The sequence below is a fragment of the Excalfactoria chinensis genome, chromosome 7, assembly GCF_039878825.1.
Source record: "Excalfactoria chinensis isolate bCotChi1 chromosome 7, bCotChi1.hap2, whole genome shotgun sequence".
Classification (NCBI taxonomy): Eukaryota; Metazoa; Chordata; class Aves; order Galliformes; family Phasianidae; genus Excalfactoria; species Excalfactoria chinensis.
In genome coordinates this window covers 3458501-3477500 of record NC_092831.1, presented here as the reverse complement: position 1 = coordinate 3477500, position 19000 = coordinate 3458501, and the positions used below count along the sequence as shown (strand labels likewise).

At 39.1% G+C, this 19000-nt stretch overlaps 1 protein-coding gene across 1 annotated transcript in view; it reads left to right on the top strand.

Moving 5' to 3' along the window:
* The window catches only part of ARHGAP15 (Rho GTPase activating protein 15), a 310043-nt gene that overhangs the window by 281199 nt on the left and 9844 nt on the right, over positions 1–19000 (top strand). Inside the window, exon 13 of the mRNA XM_072342035.1 lies at positions 5681–5786. Coding sequence (XP_072198136.1) covers positions 5681–5786 — 106 coding nt within the window. The remainder of the gene's footprint in view (positions 1–5680; positions 5787–19000) is intronic.

Genomic DNA, 19000 nt, shown 5'->3' with positions numbered 1-19000 from the left:
GCTGTTTCTGTGTCTGAAAGCCATTTTTTGAAAGCACGAGCAACGATTTGTGTTTCCCTGGGAAGGAGCGCAGGTTAAGCGTCGCAGCGCTGTCTCTCTGCTGGCTCTAACTGCTTTTGGGGAGGTGCGTGACGGCCTCGAGTTGTGCATTTGCAGAGAAAATATCACACCGGCCAGATGCTCAAGTCTGCTCTTTCTGTGCAGAAAAACCCCGTGCAAGGCGAAATACCAGGGAAGCGCTCGGCACATTTTCCCGACGCTTGGTAGAAGTTAGCAGCAAAGCACGATCGTTCCAGTTGGGCTCAGACAAACCATTAGCTATCAAAGTCCTAAGTCTAATTAACCCCCAAAACTGACTGACAAAGATCATTCTTCTTCTACGCCGCCTAACCGGTTGTATGTACGCTGGGCATGCAGTACCTAAGTCAGATGCCGTTTTGTTATAATTAGGGCAGCAAATTTTGTTTTCTGTTTGGTACTTGCTGTTACATATTGCATGTAATGTATGGCACTGTTAAGGGAAAAAAATTGGAGTCAAAGTGCCTGGAAAGTTAGGTCTGCTCTGTAGCACTGTGAGATTGTTGACATCTGCCGAGGTTGGAGAGCTCAGTAAGCAGGAAATGGGGTGTCACTCTGAGTGGTAGTTTACCATTATCCTGGCATCCTAATGAAGTGTCTGCAGTGCACAGAGCTTCTGGATGGCATCTTAACGCACGGCTAAGCAAAAGCACTTCTCTCCTTGTCACTGTCATCCATCTGCCTGCACCCTACTGTAGCCAATGGGATGGAACCATGCTACAATGTGCTATAAGCCATTTAGAGTTGCACATTGCATAATCAGTCCCATCAAATATGTAAAAAATGACTATTATTGGTTATTTCCCTCAAACTCTGGCACCTGGAGTTTGATGCATTAAAGTTTAACTTTTGTAAGTGCTGTTTTTCTCCCATTAATTCCACAAACATTTTTGTTAAATGGGACTGAGTTGCAAACTCACTGTCCTGGGTTTTGCTAATGGATTGCAAAAGTTATATGAATATTCATTGTAAACTCGGCGTTCTATCACATAGGATGAATTTATCAGCTTCCCATATAGAGAGGTTTCATGCAATTCTCATTTTCCTTTGCAACATCTATTTCTGAGGCATTAATAAAAAGTAAAATCAATTCGGATCACAAATTGGTTATTTTCCTTATAGCAAACGTTACTTAGTTCGAACACTTTTTATAGATTTTTTTTTTAAAGCAAAAAAATACTTTACAGCGTATCTCCATGAGACAGTTGCCTCCATCTATGGCACGTGATTAAAACTGGGACTTTTATGTTGCATACAGTAACATTAAAAAATCCCGACAGTGAAAGTATTACAAATAATTTTTATATACAGATATATATGCATTCAAGTCTGTATATTTTATCCAGTGTGACTTGCGGAATATGAAGATTTACCAAATGAAGAAAGAGTTTGGGCCAGTTGACATCCCTGAAAAAACGATCAAGCCAAAACTATGCTGTCTTTTTAAGCAAATATTCACTCCCCGATAACACCAAAGCTATCAAGGACTGGGGTTAAGCATTGTGTGACAGGGCCAGCTTCTAAAATGGGCAAGAGCAAGATGAATTGGCTAAGTCGGGTGTTTATTTATACAAACAAGAGGGCAGAACATAATTTAGTTGCATCAGGAATTTTTCACAGACATTAAAACTATAGCAAACAGAACAGCGGGGATGCTTGCACAGCAGCACAGTGGGGAAGCTCACAGAGCGTCTGCCCACACTACGGCTGGCTGTAGCCAGCGCCATAAGTCTCACAATTTCATTAGCACTCAAAAATCCACCTAACCCACACAGTCCCGATTAAAAAAAAATAAATAAGAGAAAGAAAAGAAAGAAAGAAGGAAACAAGTCAAAAAAGCCCCAAACAAGGCCTGTCTCTCTCTCAGCAGCTGAATCAGTCACAAAATGTTGGAAAAAAAAACCTCTTGGCTGGCAGATTTTGCTGTAGCAACAGTGTGTGACGTTTTAACCACAGCAGAAGTCTTATCCAAAAATACAAAGCAAGGTGAGAAGAGCCCTGTAAGAAAACAAGAAAAGCATGCTACTAAAAAAGAAAAAAAAAAATAGATTAGATGACAAATCAATAGTTTGATATTTTATGCAGAATCGTAAATCATCGTGGGTTGTTTTGGTTTTTTTTTCAGCAGTTCAGATGTGAGGCTCGAAAGCATAAAAAGAAACCATGGCTCGTGATAAAATTAGGCATTAATGTGAGCCATAAATGCCATTTAACATTAAACATGCACGAGCAACTGAAATGCCTGGTAAAGGGAAATGGGTAAAACTATACAAAGTAAATCAGACATGAATAATGCAGCAGGTCTGAGGAGGGTCATGGGTCAGACTCCAGTACCTTACAAAATAATGAATGCATGTCAGGTTAGAGACATACATCCCTTCCTAGCAAACGTGAGTTATTGGAGATAAACCCTGGACTTCCTGTTCTGAAACAAAGTGGCTTGTTGTAAACATCTATGTCCATTTAAAATTAATGATTAAAAGAAAGATTCAGGGGGATTTGCTTAAGTATTCTTTATGGACACGAGTGCTAGAGGTTACTTTCTTCATTCATTTTTAACTAGCCACTGTTAATGTTACAGACACATCGTGTTTTCTTCTATGCTCAAATGTTTATCCAAAGCTCATTTGCAAAAGAGCTTATATAATATTAAGTGTTCTTTCAATGCATTCTTTATTTAAATATAAACAAGAGAGCATCTCCACTGTGTTGCTCTGTTAAAGGAAGCCAGCCCTATTTTTAAAGACAGTAACCCAAATTCTAAATATACGTTCTATGAAAATATTACATAGAATACCATCTGTGTTCACTTCAGAGTATCTCGATCCGCTGAAATTATCACCTACAATTGCCTACAAATTGCCAAAAGAAATCCAAAAAAGAAGAAATGTCCTCTCATTCTTGATTTTACAAGAGTGATTGTGACTACAGTTTTCTTTCTGAAATCTTCACAGAGAAAGAGTCTAACTTCCAAAAATGCGAATCTTTTCCCCAGAATTTTGTCAATTTTCACAATAACAGAGGATAATGAAAGATAGCATTTCACTTTATCAAAACTGGTCTGTTTCATTTCCTAGATTTAGCTGGAGAATTTAGCAGCTGTTCAGAGTGTTTTCCTGCCTTTGCACGACGTATTTCTAGGCTTCATAGCACAGAGGGCAATGCCTTCTCCATGGCTATTTATACTAATCCATGTTTAAAGATTTACTCCCTCCATTTGAGCATGGTAAAGAAACAGCCCTCCCTGCCCCTATCCCCCCACCCCTCCAAAAACAACCAACCAAAAAAAACCACCTTTCTACTTAGGGAACTGAAAGGGGAAAATTTCTATGAAACTGGGGCTTTATAGAAGGAAAGCAAATGCATAGGTATTGAAACTGAAACATAAGATGTTGCATCTGATCTGTTAAATATTCCATCAACAAGGTCAAGAGTAAAGACAAGCCCAGCCATTAAGCTGAAGCAAGAGTAAGCTTTAATGAAAAAAAAAAAATAAAGAAAAACTAACTGAAGAAAAAAAAGGGATAAAAAGAACAGTTTGTCCTCTTCGCTTTCTTGAGTGGCAAAAAATAATTACACTAAAAAAAAACAAACCCCAATGACAAAAAAGTGTATATGGCATTTAAAAACAAACAAACAAACAAAAGTATCAACCATTTTTAATGAAAGAGTGCTCCGTATTTTCATGGAACTATAAAAGGGAGTGAGAATAAGTGTTATGGCAAAAAGCCTGGGCTCAGCAGCTTTGTGTGGGAAATGTTGAAATGTGACTGTGATTTATAATGAGAAAAGGTATCTACAACATACAATTTTCTACCTAGCTGCAAATAATAATTCATAGTGATGTCCCTTCCAGATAAAATACCTTTGCAATGTAGGACTCATGTGGTAAAATGATCATGATAAATGTCAGACCAGTGCAGGTAACGGCTTTACAAACCATTAAGATTAGCTGGCTCTTTTTTTTATTTGATGATAACAGTAACCATGCTGTGACTCTATGTGGTAATAATATCTCAGTACTGATAAATGCCAGAGCCAGGCAGAGGTGTTTATCATTCCTGGTTCAGAAATGCTGACTAAAGTTACCACATGTTGCCTGTTTTTCTTCTTTTAAAACAGGCTAACAATTAACAAATAGGCTGATTTGCAAAATGATTTTATGCATGGTTTCTACGAATTCTATTCTTCAGCGCAGAGCTAAATCTCTCTTCTCCTCTATGTCAATACCTATGGCTTTGGTACAGTGAGACCTAAAATGAAGTTATATATATCTTTACTTTGTGAGATTTGCAATGTCTTTGTGTTGATGATACTGGGTTTTATTAATTGATTGATTTTACAGTTAAATCTTACAAGAATCCCTAGGGAAGGTGGTAACTAACCTGATATCTTTCTTAATCAGCACAGAGATCGCTTCTTTAAAAAGAGCATAATAAGCTCTTACCATACTAAATTTCCTCACACATATTCTGTATGGACAAACTGTCAGCCTGTCCTTGTGAATTTTTCCCGATCCCAGTGTTTTGGTCCCACTGAAATCCATTAATCTTTCCAGAGTGAAAAACAGAGTAAAATAAAAACGTGTAAAAAGGAATGTATCTGAAGAATGATAGCTGGTAATTCAATCATAGATGGTAAGATCAGAAAATAATTCTCAGGTTCTATCAGGCATGTAACAAGCAAGATGTTTTCCCTGCATCAGATCTACTGGCACCTTATCTAATCTATTCCTAAACGAAAATACAATGATACATAACTTTCCTTTAGTTGCAACATCTCATGAATCAATGCAAATATCATTCAAACCTTTCTGCCAAATCTAGGAATCACGCAAAACCAGGAAACATTTTTTCTTAATAAAAACGAAACCAAAGATGTTCTTTTTCCACCTCACAAGAGAGTCTGAAGCTCTTAGTACTTCATTCTCTTATTAATAACTGCGACTTTTAAATACAAATTACTTCCTACAGGAATTATAGGTTGAGATGCTACAGGTTTTTAGCAAATAGCTGCAGTGTAATAGTTTCTCTGATAGAGAACTGATAATCAGAAAGTAGGATTAAAAAAAAAAGAATACCAAAACATTTGATATTTCCAAACACAATAAGGTGTTATGCTTGGGATAGAAATTCATACATATAGCTAGTTTAAATTTGATGAGCATAAAGGAAGCAAAGACAAGAATGGAAGTGTCCACCACAGAATTTGGATCACTGGATGAATGTAATTCCAAAGTGAAATTTCACTTAAGTTGTGGGTCTCTTACTACTACTTGGAGATATTAAACTTATAGACAGAATCTATCTATCATATAGAATCTATGATTCTATGATTCTATGATTATGCTGACAGTTTAATAGTCTAATAAAAGCATAAAAATGTAATTCTGCAAACCAAAAATGCTTCCTTTAGATGTAGAGAGTTTTTAATCATTGTAAATTACTCTTGCTCTCTATTAAGAACATGGAAGGCATGATGCATTCTGTTTTTAACCACATATTAATTATGGCTTTTATTGTTAAGATACCAGATACATTTTTGGGCAAAGTACTATCCTAAACAGCACTCAAAATATTTTCTCTCTTTTTTCTCTCCTTAGAAATCCAAGACAATGCCACTCGCATAAAAGCTGTAAAGACCCTGGTGAAAAAGCTCCCTAGGCCAAACTATGACACAATGAAAGTCCTCTTCGAGCATCTAAAGAAGTAAGTAGAACTGTAGTACAAAATAATTGATAATTTTAAAAGGAATCTCTGTGTGGTGTCCAAATCTTATTGGAAATGTCATCCAAAATACAAAAGATAATTACATTCTTTGGCAAAACGAAACATGATTTATGGTATCTACGTATATCCTATTTCTGCTCAGTACATTGGTACGTCTAAGGAAAAGCAGGAGTTTTTCCTCTACTGGAATGTAAAACAGGCTTTTCCTTTGGTGCAGTTAGACGGATCAGAATTACTCATGAACACCAAGCTGGGCAAATCTGCCATGTTCCAGCGTGCTAGTCTGACTTACTCCAACTGCAGTTGGAGTGACTTTTGGATCACCATATTTTTACCTTCTGGGTCCTTGATGTTCAATTTGCTTTCTAGCGCTCATGATATGGTGAGGCACGCATTAACAGAAAAAAATGCTTACTAAAGAAAATATGTTAGGAGCTCTTGTATTACCTGAAGATTATTGTGGCAACACAGATAAGTGAGAGACAACACAGAATAGTGAGGAGTGACTCAGATATGCACCTTTACTCTACTAATGTTCCTGAGATATGACAGGAGCAAAGAAATTATACCTCTTTATCATTTCTCTGTGGTTTTCACACTCACTGAGTTCAGTTTTTAAGAGGTTTTAGCCCACCAACTCAACTCACGATCTCATTTTCACCTTGAGTTTGTTTTTAAGTTTTGTGGAATTAACAGTAAAAATGAATGTAGACCACGAGCTCTCACAAAAACAGACCTGCAGCTGTTTTACGTGATGAATGACTGCAGAAGTGGCAGACCACAAGAGAGGGTCATGTGGTTCTATCAGCACGCGAAGGCAGGATCCTGTTCCTCCCCAGGCTGTCCTGTCTTTAGGACTAACTAGTGCCATTTTGGCACAGTCACTTTTCAGCCAAACAACCCTTAAAATCGAAGGGGTTAGGCAGGATTGAGGGACCCATGCAGTCTCTGTACACAGAGAAGCATTTCATGCCAGGAATGACAAAATGAATGAATGACCCCAAATAAAAGACTGCTCCAAGCTTAAAATGAATGATGCCTTTATGCCGACCATATCTGTTGCATTCTCCTGACATGTATATACTAAAGATCCTTTAACTTGTTGTGTAGCATCCAGCTAAAGGGCCAAAATGAAGTCCATATAGCTGTGGGAATGTCCCTATTTAATTAAGGATGGAAAAATTTTAAACAGGCCATAGAAGGTCTGAGTTTGCCCTTGCTGAAAAACATTTTCTGTGTATTCATCTGCTGTACCCCATGCACATATTCTCTCCCTTAAGGGGTTATCTGGAGAAAGATGATAATTTATTACTGTAAATGGAGGACTAACATGGGAAGTTATTTCCTGGGAGGAGCCTGTGTGCAAGAAGTGGGTACATGCTGCCACTGCGCCTACACCATATACCTAATTTACAGCATCATATGTGGCATCCAGCCTAACCTGAAGAAAGTTTTGTTACTGTGGCTTAGGGGAAAGATATCAGGTATACACAATAAGTCTTTTTGATCTTACAGTTAAATCACTTGATTGATGCTCTGGAGAACTGGGTTCAGTTCTTGGCTTTGACAGGATATTTGGTGTGACCTTGGGTAAATCATTTAATCTCTCTGTGCCTTGGCTCCTTGTTTACAAAATGATGGTAATGCTTCATTTGTCTATTTTGGCTTTTTAAAGCATTATCTGTGAGGGACAGCAGTTTTCTCTGACTGTGTATGTATAGAACAACTGGCAAAACTAGACCAAGGTTGGTGTAATGTGTTTTTTGCTGGTTTGGGGGTTTTTTTGTTGTTGTTTTTTTGTTGTTTTTGTTTTTTACTGGGGGCTAGGGCAGGGAACAAGTTACTTCTTATAATACAGATATTAAGACACCAATATTTCATCATGCTTATATTCACAATATCTGGCTTGACTGTTTCTGGGAGTATATACCAATGCAATAAAGGCACACAGTGATGTAGGGTAGAAAGATGTATTATTTAAGCCATCAGAGCATTAAGAGTGGGATCTCCTAAGTCTCTCAGAAGAAGGCCAGTCTTCTATGCCCCCAGGGAAGGAGAGGACTTTTCCCTGTCAATATGGAAGTAGTAGCAGAATAGATATTCTAAACACCAAAAAACAGGGAAAAGCAGAAATGTTCCCTTGAATTTATAATTAAGAACGACAAGTCACAATGGCCCCATGGCTCCATATATGAGAATATAGAAACATACATGCATTATAGCTACGAGATATGGTGTAGTGGTTTGCTGTATCTATGGTAATAGGAGGTTGGTTGGACTAGATGATCTTGTAGGTCCTTTCCAACGTTGTGATTCCATGATTCTATGATTATTATTAGTGGCAAGTTGTTTATATTGTTAAATCAGAGGAAGTTTTAGTTGCCAAATATTTGAAAGAAACTATGTAAACTTGTTTAATTTGAGGCATATTACTGCAGTCAGTAGTTCTTGCTCAAGGTGGAACTCATCTTCAAAGGGTTTCTAATGGGAGAATTTGAATGACCCCAGTTATGCTGTCTCTGTGGCACGTGGGTGTTCAGTGTGTGTATGAAACCTTAGCCCAGAATGCTGTTTTTATCCTAAATTGCAGATTACAGCAAGGCTGCACTATGGTCTTATTCTGCAGTACTTCAGTCTGCAGAAGCAGTCCAGATTAAGCACATGTAAATGCACTTCAGATGGATCCTTCCTTAGAAACCCAGACAAAGCAGCTGATGAGAGTGTGAGAGAAAGGTCTGGCAGCAGGGATTAACATCAGTACTGTATGTCTTTCTTAAACCAGCCCTTTGGAAGTTGCAAGAAGTCACAGTGTAGTGTATGAAGCCAGTATTTGCCTGGTGTATACAGTCCATCCGCTTATGTTCTATACATTTGTGAAAACAGTCACACTTCTTCAGGACTCAGCTCTTCCCTGTTACTTATTTACAAGCGGTTCTTACTCCCAGACAGAGTGAGCGAACCACAGCTACCAGATAAAAGCGACAGACCATTCTTCTCCTATTTTGCGGGCATACACAGGGCATGAGATGATGCAAAAACCCTGCAGTGTCTCTGTGCACAGATGTGAACAGAGAACGATCCATCCCTACCCAATAGGACAATATTATGAGCAATAATTTGCTCTCACAACTATAGTTCAGGTGAGCCAGAAGGACTTTTCCCTCTTTAAGGATCCCACATCGTTCTGTGATCAGCACCTAACCTATTTTTACAGCAGCTATCACACACCTCTTGGGAAACTGAGGCACCAGGAGCTTTTATAAAAGACTCCACATAAACCAGCAGCGTAAGTGAAAAGCCTAGAGAAGGTTGGGGGTATTTTTGCACAGAATCCCCTGCAGAGAGCCCCAGACCCTCTCTCTCCCAATGCGAGAGGCAGGAGGGGAGGTGGTGGCTGCGGGCGCCTGGCTGAGCCCCATGGGCTGCACTCTGAGCTGGCGCGCAGGCCGCAGCTCTGCTCCAGGAGCTGTGTGCCTGCATTACACAGCACTGTGCCTGAGCTAATAAGCTGTGCTTATTAATGTTAAATTAATGAATCTCAGCCTGCTCTGCTTATTAGGTTGAGCTCCGTGCCACCGCGAGGCAGCTCTGCGGTTCCCAAGCCCAAGCTGTCTCACATCTGACCAGGCTGGAGCACAGGGCAGCCAAGCTGGAGTCTGCCCTTATGCATCCATGTGGGCACCTCTGCAAAGGGATGCACTGCAGGCAAAAGCCCTCGCCTTGCTTATTATTCTCCTGCACAAAACAGGATAATACGTGTTATTTACAAAAGTATAAAATGGATGTGGAAATAATTAAATGGGAAGACAGGGCCAGCCTGATGCAACCATCACTCTCCCTTACGTGGAAAGCACTGAACCCAGATGCCCAACTGTGGAAGATATTCTTCCAGCAGCAGCATCTGCCTCCTTGGCAGGCACTTCAGGCGAGTTGTCTGGGGAGCTCTGCAGTTGCCTCTTGGTCTGTCACGTGGATCTGTTACTGTGGCCTATCTGGCTGCCTTGTCCAGGCAGAAGCCAATTCCTTTTGATTCACCTTTGAATCCAAGAAGCTCCTTTTTTATTATTATTATTTTTTTTTTCTCCATTTTTCCTGTATAATATACAGCACAGCAAGACATTTTCAGATGCCATTTGGGCTTTTTGCCCTTTCAGAGAGAGAATGGTGATTTCTTTCCTGACTGCCTTCCCCCCACCTAATTCATCCCTAGTAACTGTTTGTAGGCATCTTGGACATAAGCTCCTCATCAAGAGTAGAATTAATTACCCAAGACATACCCACTAACCAATATGCCGTCTAACAAAAGTATTAAGTATTGCAAGATTCATGGTTTATCTGTTTTGAAAAACAGCCTTCCCCCCAAGCCCATAGCTCTCTGGAAAGGGAAAGCACCCAAGCTGAACAACTCAAGCACACACACAACCCTCATAGCTTGCAACAGCTTTATTCTGCAAGGCATTGGCTTTTACAAGCTTCATGCAACTAAACAGACTTATTTCTACCTATTAAAGATTGGAATAATAAAAAAAAAATGCCTTGCATAAAAATAAGCCCACAATAGCCTGCACAGCAGGAAGTGATGACAATGTGATGACAAGTCCAGCAGCCATACCCAGAATTCTGAGGGTAAATCAGAAAGTGAAGTTAAAGTACAGTAATACTAAGTAGGGGATGTCTGCAAACTTCTTTCTTTCTTCCTTTCTTTTTTTTTTTAGTTGGTGTAGGAAAGATGTAGCAAACATATGTGATTTTCACTCAGTAAACTATGTGTTATATCAGCAGTTTCAAGCAGACTTACATACTAAATCTAGGCTCAGAAGAACCCTTTTTTTTTTTTTCAAGTGGCAGAACTGATTACATTAAAAACTGTACAGGTTTGGTTTTGTTTTTTTTTTAAGGAAGAAGATGAAAAATGAAACAGGTAAAAGTCATTTAAAGGAAGAAAGCGAGAACAAGAATGGAAGGATTATGCAACACATATCTGAGGAACCTCAGAGAACCTGGGAGAGTCTGAAACCCAAAGCATGGATGGGCATTCAGTTTTTACTTCAAGTAAAATGCCCAGATTAAGGCATGTGCAGAGGACAGGGGTTATTAACCAAAACCACGAGAAACAGGGAATGCTTTCTAAATTATTTAATTAACTCAGGAACTCTCTTGCTCTTTAGATACAGGACAGCAACAAAGAGAAAAGCTGAGCCTTACTCTTAGAAACTTAGGGAGCAGCTACTAGAAACGTGAACAGAATAAGTGTCATCAGTCATCAAAGCAAGTGGGTGGTTGGTCAGGGTAGGGAGACACTCAGGCACCCCTGACTAACATTTGAAGTTTTACACTGATCTCTCTCTAGCAAAATACATATGAAGACATGTCCTTTCTGCACACATGCTTTTCTCCGTTTCAGCTATAGAAAAGATTCACAAAGAAGCTGAACCAGGACCAAATCTTGTCCTGTTTATTGTAGTTTCCTTGGGTTCAGTCTGCAGAAAGAGAGAGCTAAACCTGTGTATGGGAAATTGGTAATCACAGCCTGAACCTCTGATTAATCAGCTGAGGCAGCGTTGGGTCAGCTGTGGGAGCACAGGTGAGAGTAATTTAGCTGTGCTCCTGGAAGGAGTGGAGCTTGACTCCACCTCCTCTAGACCTCATTTAAGGGCTGACCACCACTAAGGCAGCATCTCTTGGAGACTGCTCTCTGGTGGAGATTGCCTCAGCATTTCCCAGTGAAGCCATCCATATTGGTGAGTTTTTCCTCATAAATTACCTTTTGAATATCTGTCACCATCTTTGTTACCATCTTTGTATCATTCTACCTTATAACCTATTTCTCTCTGCTGAAGAATATAGTAGCCTACCAAACAGTTGCCTTGTTAATTAGTGACACAAGCCACCATGCACCAAGCCCAAGTGTGCACAGTATAGGAGTAATAATAGTTACTGAATTAAAGGCATAAAAGAGATCCAATTTTCCTGGAGTACCTTTATGCATTCTCTTTGTGTTCACATTGTGGGGGGAAGGTGTCTGAAGCAGAGGTTTTTGCAGTCAAGCCTTGTCCTTCTTCATGTGAAATAAGAGACTTTGCAAAGTTCACCCATTCCCAGAAGAGTATGTTACAGCTTAGTGGCTTTAAAGAGAAGAATTATCATTCTTCTCTTCTAATTCTCAAGAATTAGAAATGCATTTTCACCTGAGCTTCCTATTTTCAGGACCGTATTTAAAAATATAAACCCTGATTTTCATAACAATCAGACAAATAATTATGCTTGGTACTTTTCAATTCTACCAAGCTTCAAAATGTAGTGAACTGGTGTATCAGCAAATAACAGAACGATAAAAATAATTAACATAGTTTTAATTTAAATATTTATGATACGGTTGACTCTGTGGCTGTACAGCCCCATTGTGCTAGGTGCAGTACACAAATACGGAGAGATAGAGCCCCTGTTTCAAAGAGCTCCCATTGTTCATTCCACATTACTCAGTATCAAATGATCTCAGAAAGCTTTTCAAACATTAATTAAATCTCAGAACTTCCTTTTTCAGGTCAATAAGTTTTATTATCCTAGTTGTGTAGATGGAGAAAGTGAGGAATGACGAGAGTAGGGCATTTGCCCATGACTACAGAGCGAACACTTCTCACTTCCACTCTCAGCTGTCTCCCAGCTTCCCCCAGCCTCTCAGCATCTTCCAGCGTATGGCCATATGCATATCCGCGCTCTGGGTGTACACATGCATATGGACAACACATCTCAGGGTAGGCCAGTTATTGCTAAGTGCTCTTCGTTTAATAAAGACCATGTGGGAGCCCTGCTTCTGGTTTGCACTCACACAAGCTTCAGTAAAATATCACTGGCAAAGTTAATTTATGAGATTTTGTAACCTCTTAATATTGCTTGGGGTGAGCGTTCTTTTCAACTCAATTGGTTTTGTTGGTGAAAATTAAAAATGCTCAATTCATTACAAAAAGGGCTTTTTTTCCCCCCGACCCCCCCCCCCCCCCCCAACTTTATTTATTTATTTTTCCTATTTTGAGAGATTGAGCCGTAACACATTAATGTCCACAACCAGGCCATCAATGGGTAAATTGCAGCGCTTTTCGTTTGTTTTCTGACTGATGATACCAGATTTTTTTCTCACAATAAGGCTGCAAAACAAATAATAGGCTTGAAGTTTCTTAAGATATGCATTGAAACTTAAAAAAAGTCTTTAATGCCAAAATGTCAGTGTTCTGTGTAAAATAATTAATATAACACAATAGGATCTATTCTACTATCGATTGAAAGGGAATTTATGCAGGTAATTCATTAAGGCTGGTGGGAGTTTGGCATGTAAATCCCCCAGCACTTTGATGGGAAAACAGACCCTGATTATTTGATTTTTACTTTTTTCATAAGCCATAAATACGTGCTTTTCAGTGACAACTATAAAAGACAACTAGAAGATGCAAATACCTGAGCAACTAGGGCAATGGATGCCCCTGCTTTGTGACACTTCTGAAATGATATCAGAGCAGATTATCTTTCACTCATTGGGAAAGATGCAACAGTCATTTCAATCACTGTGTTGGGAGAATCAATACATTTTCTTTTTGCTCTCAGAGAATGGTACTTTACATTCCAGCATTTCCAAGCTATCACCTTCATACATCTCTTTTTGTGGTCAAGTGTGTGATTAGTACTTCTAACAGTGTATTGGCCATTCATTTTCTTATGAAGATCTACAAATTCTTGTAAATAAAAGCCAATTGGAAGAAAAATGAAGAGGAAATCTGTGGACTGGAATGCACCCTACTTGTAATAGGAACAAAAAGCTGGCAATGAAATATAAACCTAAATCACTGCAGAATGACCTACTTTAAGGCATTTGCCAAAGAGACTGTGTTTTAGACAGCTCCTCTGAAGTAGTGTCTTTATGTCTATGCCATCTGCAGATTTATTATTGTGCTTTAGAAAAGAAAGAAAGAAGGAAAGAAAGATAGAAAGAGAGAGGGAAAAGAAAGAGTGAAAGAAGAAAGGAAAAAAAAGAGGAAAAAAATAAGGAAAGAAAAACCTACAGTGTGTCTGAACAAAACTAAGCTTCATCTATAGAAAGATTCCAGTACTGTGGGCACCACACCCACACCTACTGATGTGGTCCAAGTTTTTTCTTTAGAGGCACCTAATTAAGAAACCCTGACTCATTTACATGGATACGTTTGATCTAAATTACACTCTAAACCACACCAAATTAGGAGCATCTGTGGATGCGAAGTGTTTGTTCCCAGTGCCTGGTAGAACAGGGCCAGTTCTGGACGACACATGTTCAAGTGACGAAAAATATTTCAGATGTAACATACTTCTGAGACCTACTTTTCCACTAATAATTCATAATGAGTTAAACCAGTATCTCTGCTCAATTATTTCAGGCTGGGGAAAAAGAAAATTACTTTTAAAAGGAAGGGGGGAAAATGAAATAAAAAGGAGGTGGGTGAAAACATTGTTCACTGGTTGTCCTGATAAAGGGCCTTCACACAACCATTAGCAGGATTTGAAGTTATGTATTTCGGTTATACATTAATCCTGAAGCCTAAGCTGAGCAAAAGTCTCTATGACTGATTAATTGTTGCTCACAGACCAGGCCTTCTGACATCATGATATACCTTCTTCTGTTGCAACCCTTCTGTGCCATCTTTCCTGGAGTTCACAAGTAAGTGTCAGACTGATGAGTCTGGTTAATATGAGCAACCCAAGACAGCAAACCAGATCTGAGAGAGGTGTTTGCTTTTGAATTGCTGTGTAGACTAACTGTGCTTTTTTTGCATTCTAGATTGACACTCCATCCAAAACCATGTCCTACAGCAATATAGGAACTTTTATCCCACTTTCCCTCTGGGAAAGAATGAGCAGAGGAGGCTGCAGAAGCCACTAGTTGCTGCTTGCAGTCTATGCTGACTCAAGAAATAGCCTTTATCTTGCTCTAATTTAAGCCATAGGAACAGCCCAAGCACTAGGGAGTGCAAATCTGAATTCCACGCTGTGTTTGCAATTCCCAGTCTGCAAGCGCAATTTGGCACAACCATCAGATTGGGCCCACAGTGTTTGGCAGCTACCTTTTATTCTTCCCTTCTTTTATGCTTTGTGAATAGTCTAAGTTACATAATACCAGTGACAATTTGTTTATGGCAAGCATTAGAATCACTGTTTTATGATTACATTCAAACTTGAAGCCACATTTTGACATCTAAAGATCATCTTGCATTCTCGTATAGTATATACAATGAAGGTTTGTGTTCCAGTAAGGGAGGGTAGGAACTTTATAAATAACATGACTCCTTTTGTCTGAGGAGATTTTAATATATTTGTCTGATCTACTGTTTTTGCAGTAGCTAGAATATAATTTGAATATATTAATATTTTCAGCAACTGTGCTCAGGGAGCCCACTTAATAACTTATGCATGGATATATAGATACACTTCAGACAGAGGTAATGTTTTTAGCCCTTATGTTGGTAATACTTAGACACACACAATGAAAGAGCCTGTTCTTTCCTCCTCTTTGTTGTGGGCATGCATTGTGATGGTATGGAGCCAGTGTTCTTTCTGTTGTCTACACAGCCTGGATTCAATAAGCAGTTATATATGCATATTATGACAATGTGGTCAAGGAAACCAGATTTTTTTACTATACCTTCATGCGTCTGTACAGTATAAAATCTGGTATTTATTTTTCTTGTCCTCATTCAATATGTTAACAAAATCATAATTTGATACAGGTTATGTTCACTTTATAATTAAAATTATAGATTTAGATGAAAATACAGCAAGATGTTGCTGAATGGAAAATATTTATCTTTCCGTGCATTATGCATTATGGTGCAATATAAAATCAGAAATCTGTGGAATGGCTAACTCCAGCCAAGCTTGTGACTATTTGCCTCCTCCCCTGGTCCACAAGATGCCACTAGTCACTTCTTCTAAGCCAGGGCTTCTTCACCAATCTCAGCCCCATCACTATATAATATGGCCACATCCTCTCCAGAGCTCTATTGTGATCTTCAGAAATGCTTCTGTACCACATTCCTGTCACCATCACACAACAGAAGGGGAGTAAGGAGAGGAGAGCTGGGGCAGACCCCATTGGAGATTCTTCATGGGGCAGAAGTGGGGCTGAGAAGCTTAGGAGGGAAGGATGGATAAGGGCAGTACCTCATAGAAATGCTTCATTACATTTGTTGGCATGGAAAGGAGGAGAGAGGAACAGGGATGGACCAAGTGGCCAGGAGAGTTTTGTGTTCTTCCCTTCCAAATAAACGCAAGTAATATCATTATTATCCATGATCTCACTTGGACTCCCTAGGCATGCAAGGGACCCAGCCTAGACCATCCTCAACTGCAAGTTTCATATATATCTGTAAGCAACATCCTCATATTCTCAACTATTCAATTTGAGTATTTTTATTTTTTTATTTATTTTTTAACCTATGCAGCATTCTCATGAGATGCACTCCTAGAATTACATAAAGCAAAGAGATAATATCATTTTAAATTCCACAGAACTATCTTCAATTTAATGGAACTGAGTACATCTTTTAGACTACCGTCATACTAACCATTGCACTCCAAAGGATTAGTGTTTGCAGCAACTTAGTAGGTCTTCCAAAAACATTGTGACTTTGTGCTGTGTCTATTAAGATCGTAATATATCTGCTAACATGGCATCAGGTGTCTTTTGCCTTGGTGAAAGGGTGCTGTGAGTCATTTTATTCAGCTAAGTTATGATGGAGAGATTTGATGCGGACACTGCTTACTGAACAAGGTCTACCAAGTGTGATGACTTTCCCACGATACAAACATCAATGCTGTACTGCTGGTTTTTGAGTACTTCAAAGTCTATCAAATGTGGACTCAATTAGGAGTAGCAAGTGAGCACAAATGAGTTGTATGTATCCTCACCGGCTTTTCTAACTTTGGGCAGGGTCAGAAGGAAGCAGATATCTCCAAGTCTGACCACGTGAAGTGAACAGCATAAGAGTATAACAGTATAAGAGCTAATATAAGAGTATAACAGTATAAGAGCTTCGAAGGTAAAAGAAAAACAATTGACAGAGGCAGAGCTGTCTACATAGAGAACTAAGGACTTTGATAAAGTGTGTAAGGTAGTTAGTTCAGCAGTCATCTGCAAATAGTATGCATGTGAAAGAATGTTTGCCTTAAAATTGAACAAATATGAAAAGCAAAAGCCAGTTTAAAGCTAGGAAATATCACAAAACTTACTGTACTACAAAGGGTGCATCTTAAAAAGAAACAATATATGGAAAATCCTGCACTCCAGGCAGTTCATGCATTTAGTGCAGTGGACTATACACGTGCACAAAAAATAAACATCAAGCTAAGGTGAGTGGACAAGACAGACAAAGTGTAAGTAGAAAAGACAATGCTGACATAGTAAATTCATTGCTCAAGGGCTAGTAAAATGTAAATAAGTTTAAAGAAATCAAAGACTCACAGCACATACTCACTAGTGCATTTAAGAGATATATTCCTCCAACTCATGTTCAATATCAGTGCTGAAACAATCGTGATGCTGGGAGGCATGTTAAAGCATCTTTCAAATCTGATACAAATGCAGTGCATATATGTTGCACTCGTAGCTTGTGGAGAGCTCAGAACTGAACATGAACGAGTAGGAATCCTGGTTGAGGTCAGATCCCATATAAAATCATCTCTACTGGGCAAAGCACTGGGTCAGGAAGACTTTATTTCAAAGAACAAGATGGTGATAGTGTGTAAAAAGAGTAGGTTTTCGATTAAGGACAATTAATAGGCCAATATTCAGAGGGCTCTGCAGATTTAAAAGGACAGGAAACAGAGCAATTTATGAAGTAATTGCGTATTTAAGACCTCACAGAAAAGGAAACTATCGGTGAAAGTTTGCTCCTTGACTTTTGTGGAATTCTTTGCCACGTTCTCCAGTTTCAACACCAAAACGCTGGTTGTCTCACAAAACTGAATAATTTGTTCCTGACGCTGGACAAAAACAATGTGCTGTGAGCAAAACACAGCTAAGTTTGGCACGAGAGGGTCTGGGCTCTCCAGAAAAGATGAATTTCTGAGCAGACTGGCTAAAGTTTAGCATCTCCATTCAGAATTCCAACCAGTTGTCACTTCGGAGCTGTAAGTCAGAAAGTAAACCTGTCAGGGCTGAGCTTGTGCTGTCAACTGGATTACTGTAGCAGAAAAGTGCTATAATTGAAGGCCGCAAGAGGTTGTAGATTGAACATAGTCAAAAGCAATATTTCCACTCAGTAAAAGCAGATATCATCCCAACTGAGAAATGTAATATTACACGAAGTGGAACTTGGATTCCATTCTACTCCTGGTCAGTGGGAGGTTTGTCGGTGGCTTTCATGGGAATCAGAAGTTCAATCACTGTCAAGAGAGATGCAGCAAAGGGTGTGATTAAGCAAGCAAAGTTAAAATAACTGTTAACTAGAGGCTTCCAAAATAACTTTTCTGAGCACGGACTTCTATCTAACTCAGTGTTTTCTTAATGTAGTAACACAAACAGCTCTGCCAGGGAACGAGGCTTATAAAATTGTGCTAGTAGAGTACGGTTAGGGTTTGCAGGCACTCTTCCACCTGAGCTGCTCTTTAGAAAGAAGGGTAGAGAATTCTGGAAGAGGTGCACTGTGCTGGCTGGCAGAGGCACTAAGTTTACTGGGAGGAGACAAGATACTATCATACTAATTCTCATCATCCTTTGGATTTTCTTGCTACTAAATCTGAACCAAGCAATGCAATTTATGTGCATCTGTGAATAAGGCTCTATTTGTGTGTGTCTTCCTCTGCTTTGGGTGTGCTGTAGAAAGGCAGCCTCTTCCACCAACTAACTAAAATGCCTGGGTTACCAGCAGAACTGGTGGCTCAGCTTTGTTTTTGCAGCGTTTTCTGTTTGTCCACTACTGAGCACTGTATGTCAAAGCGTCAGTGTCCCCATCAGAAAAAAGCTGCTAGAATCATTAATCCAACTTTATTAAGAGACTTTTGCTTTATGAAGGAATAGCAAATATTAATAAGACAAAGACAAGAGGATAATAAGGAAATGGTTTTTTTCCCTCGCTGACCTACTTTCTAACCTCACTTTAAAATTTTGCACTGATTTTAATTATGCTTAATCTAAAGCTGAGCTCAAAAATCTAGCAGGCTTAAGGACT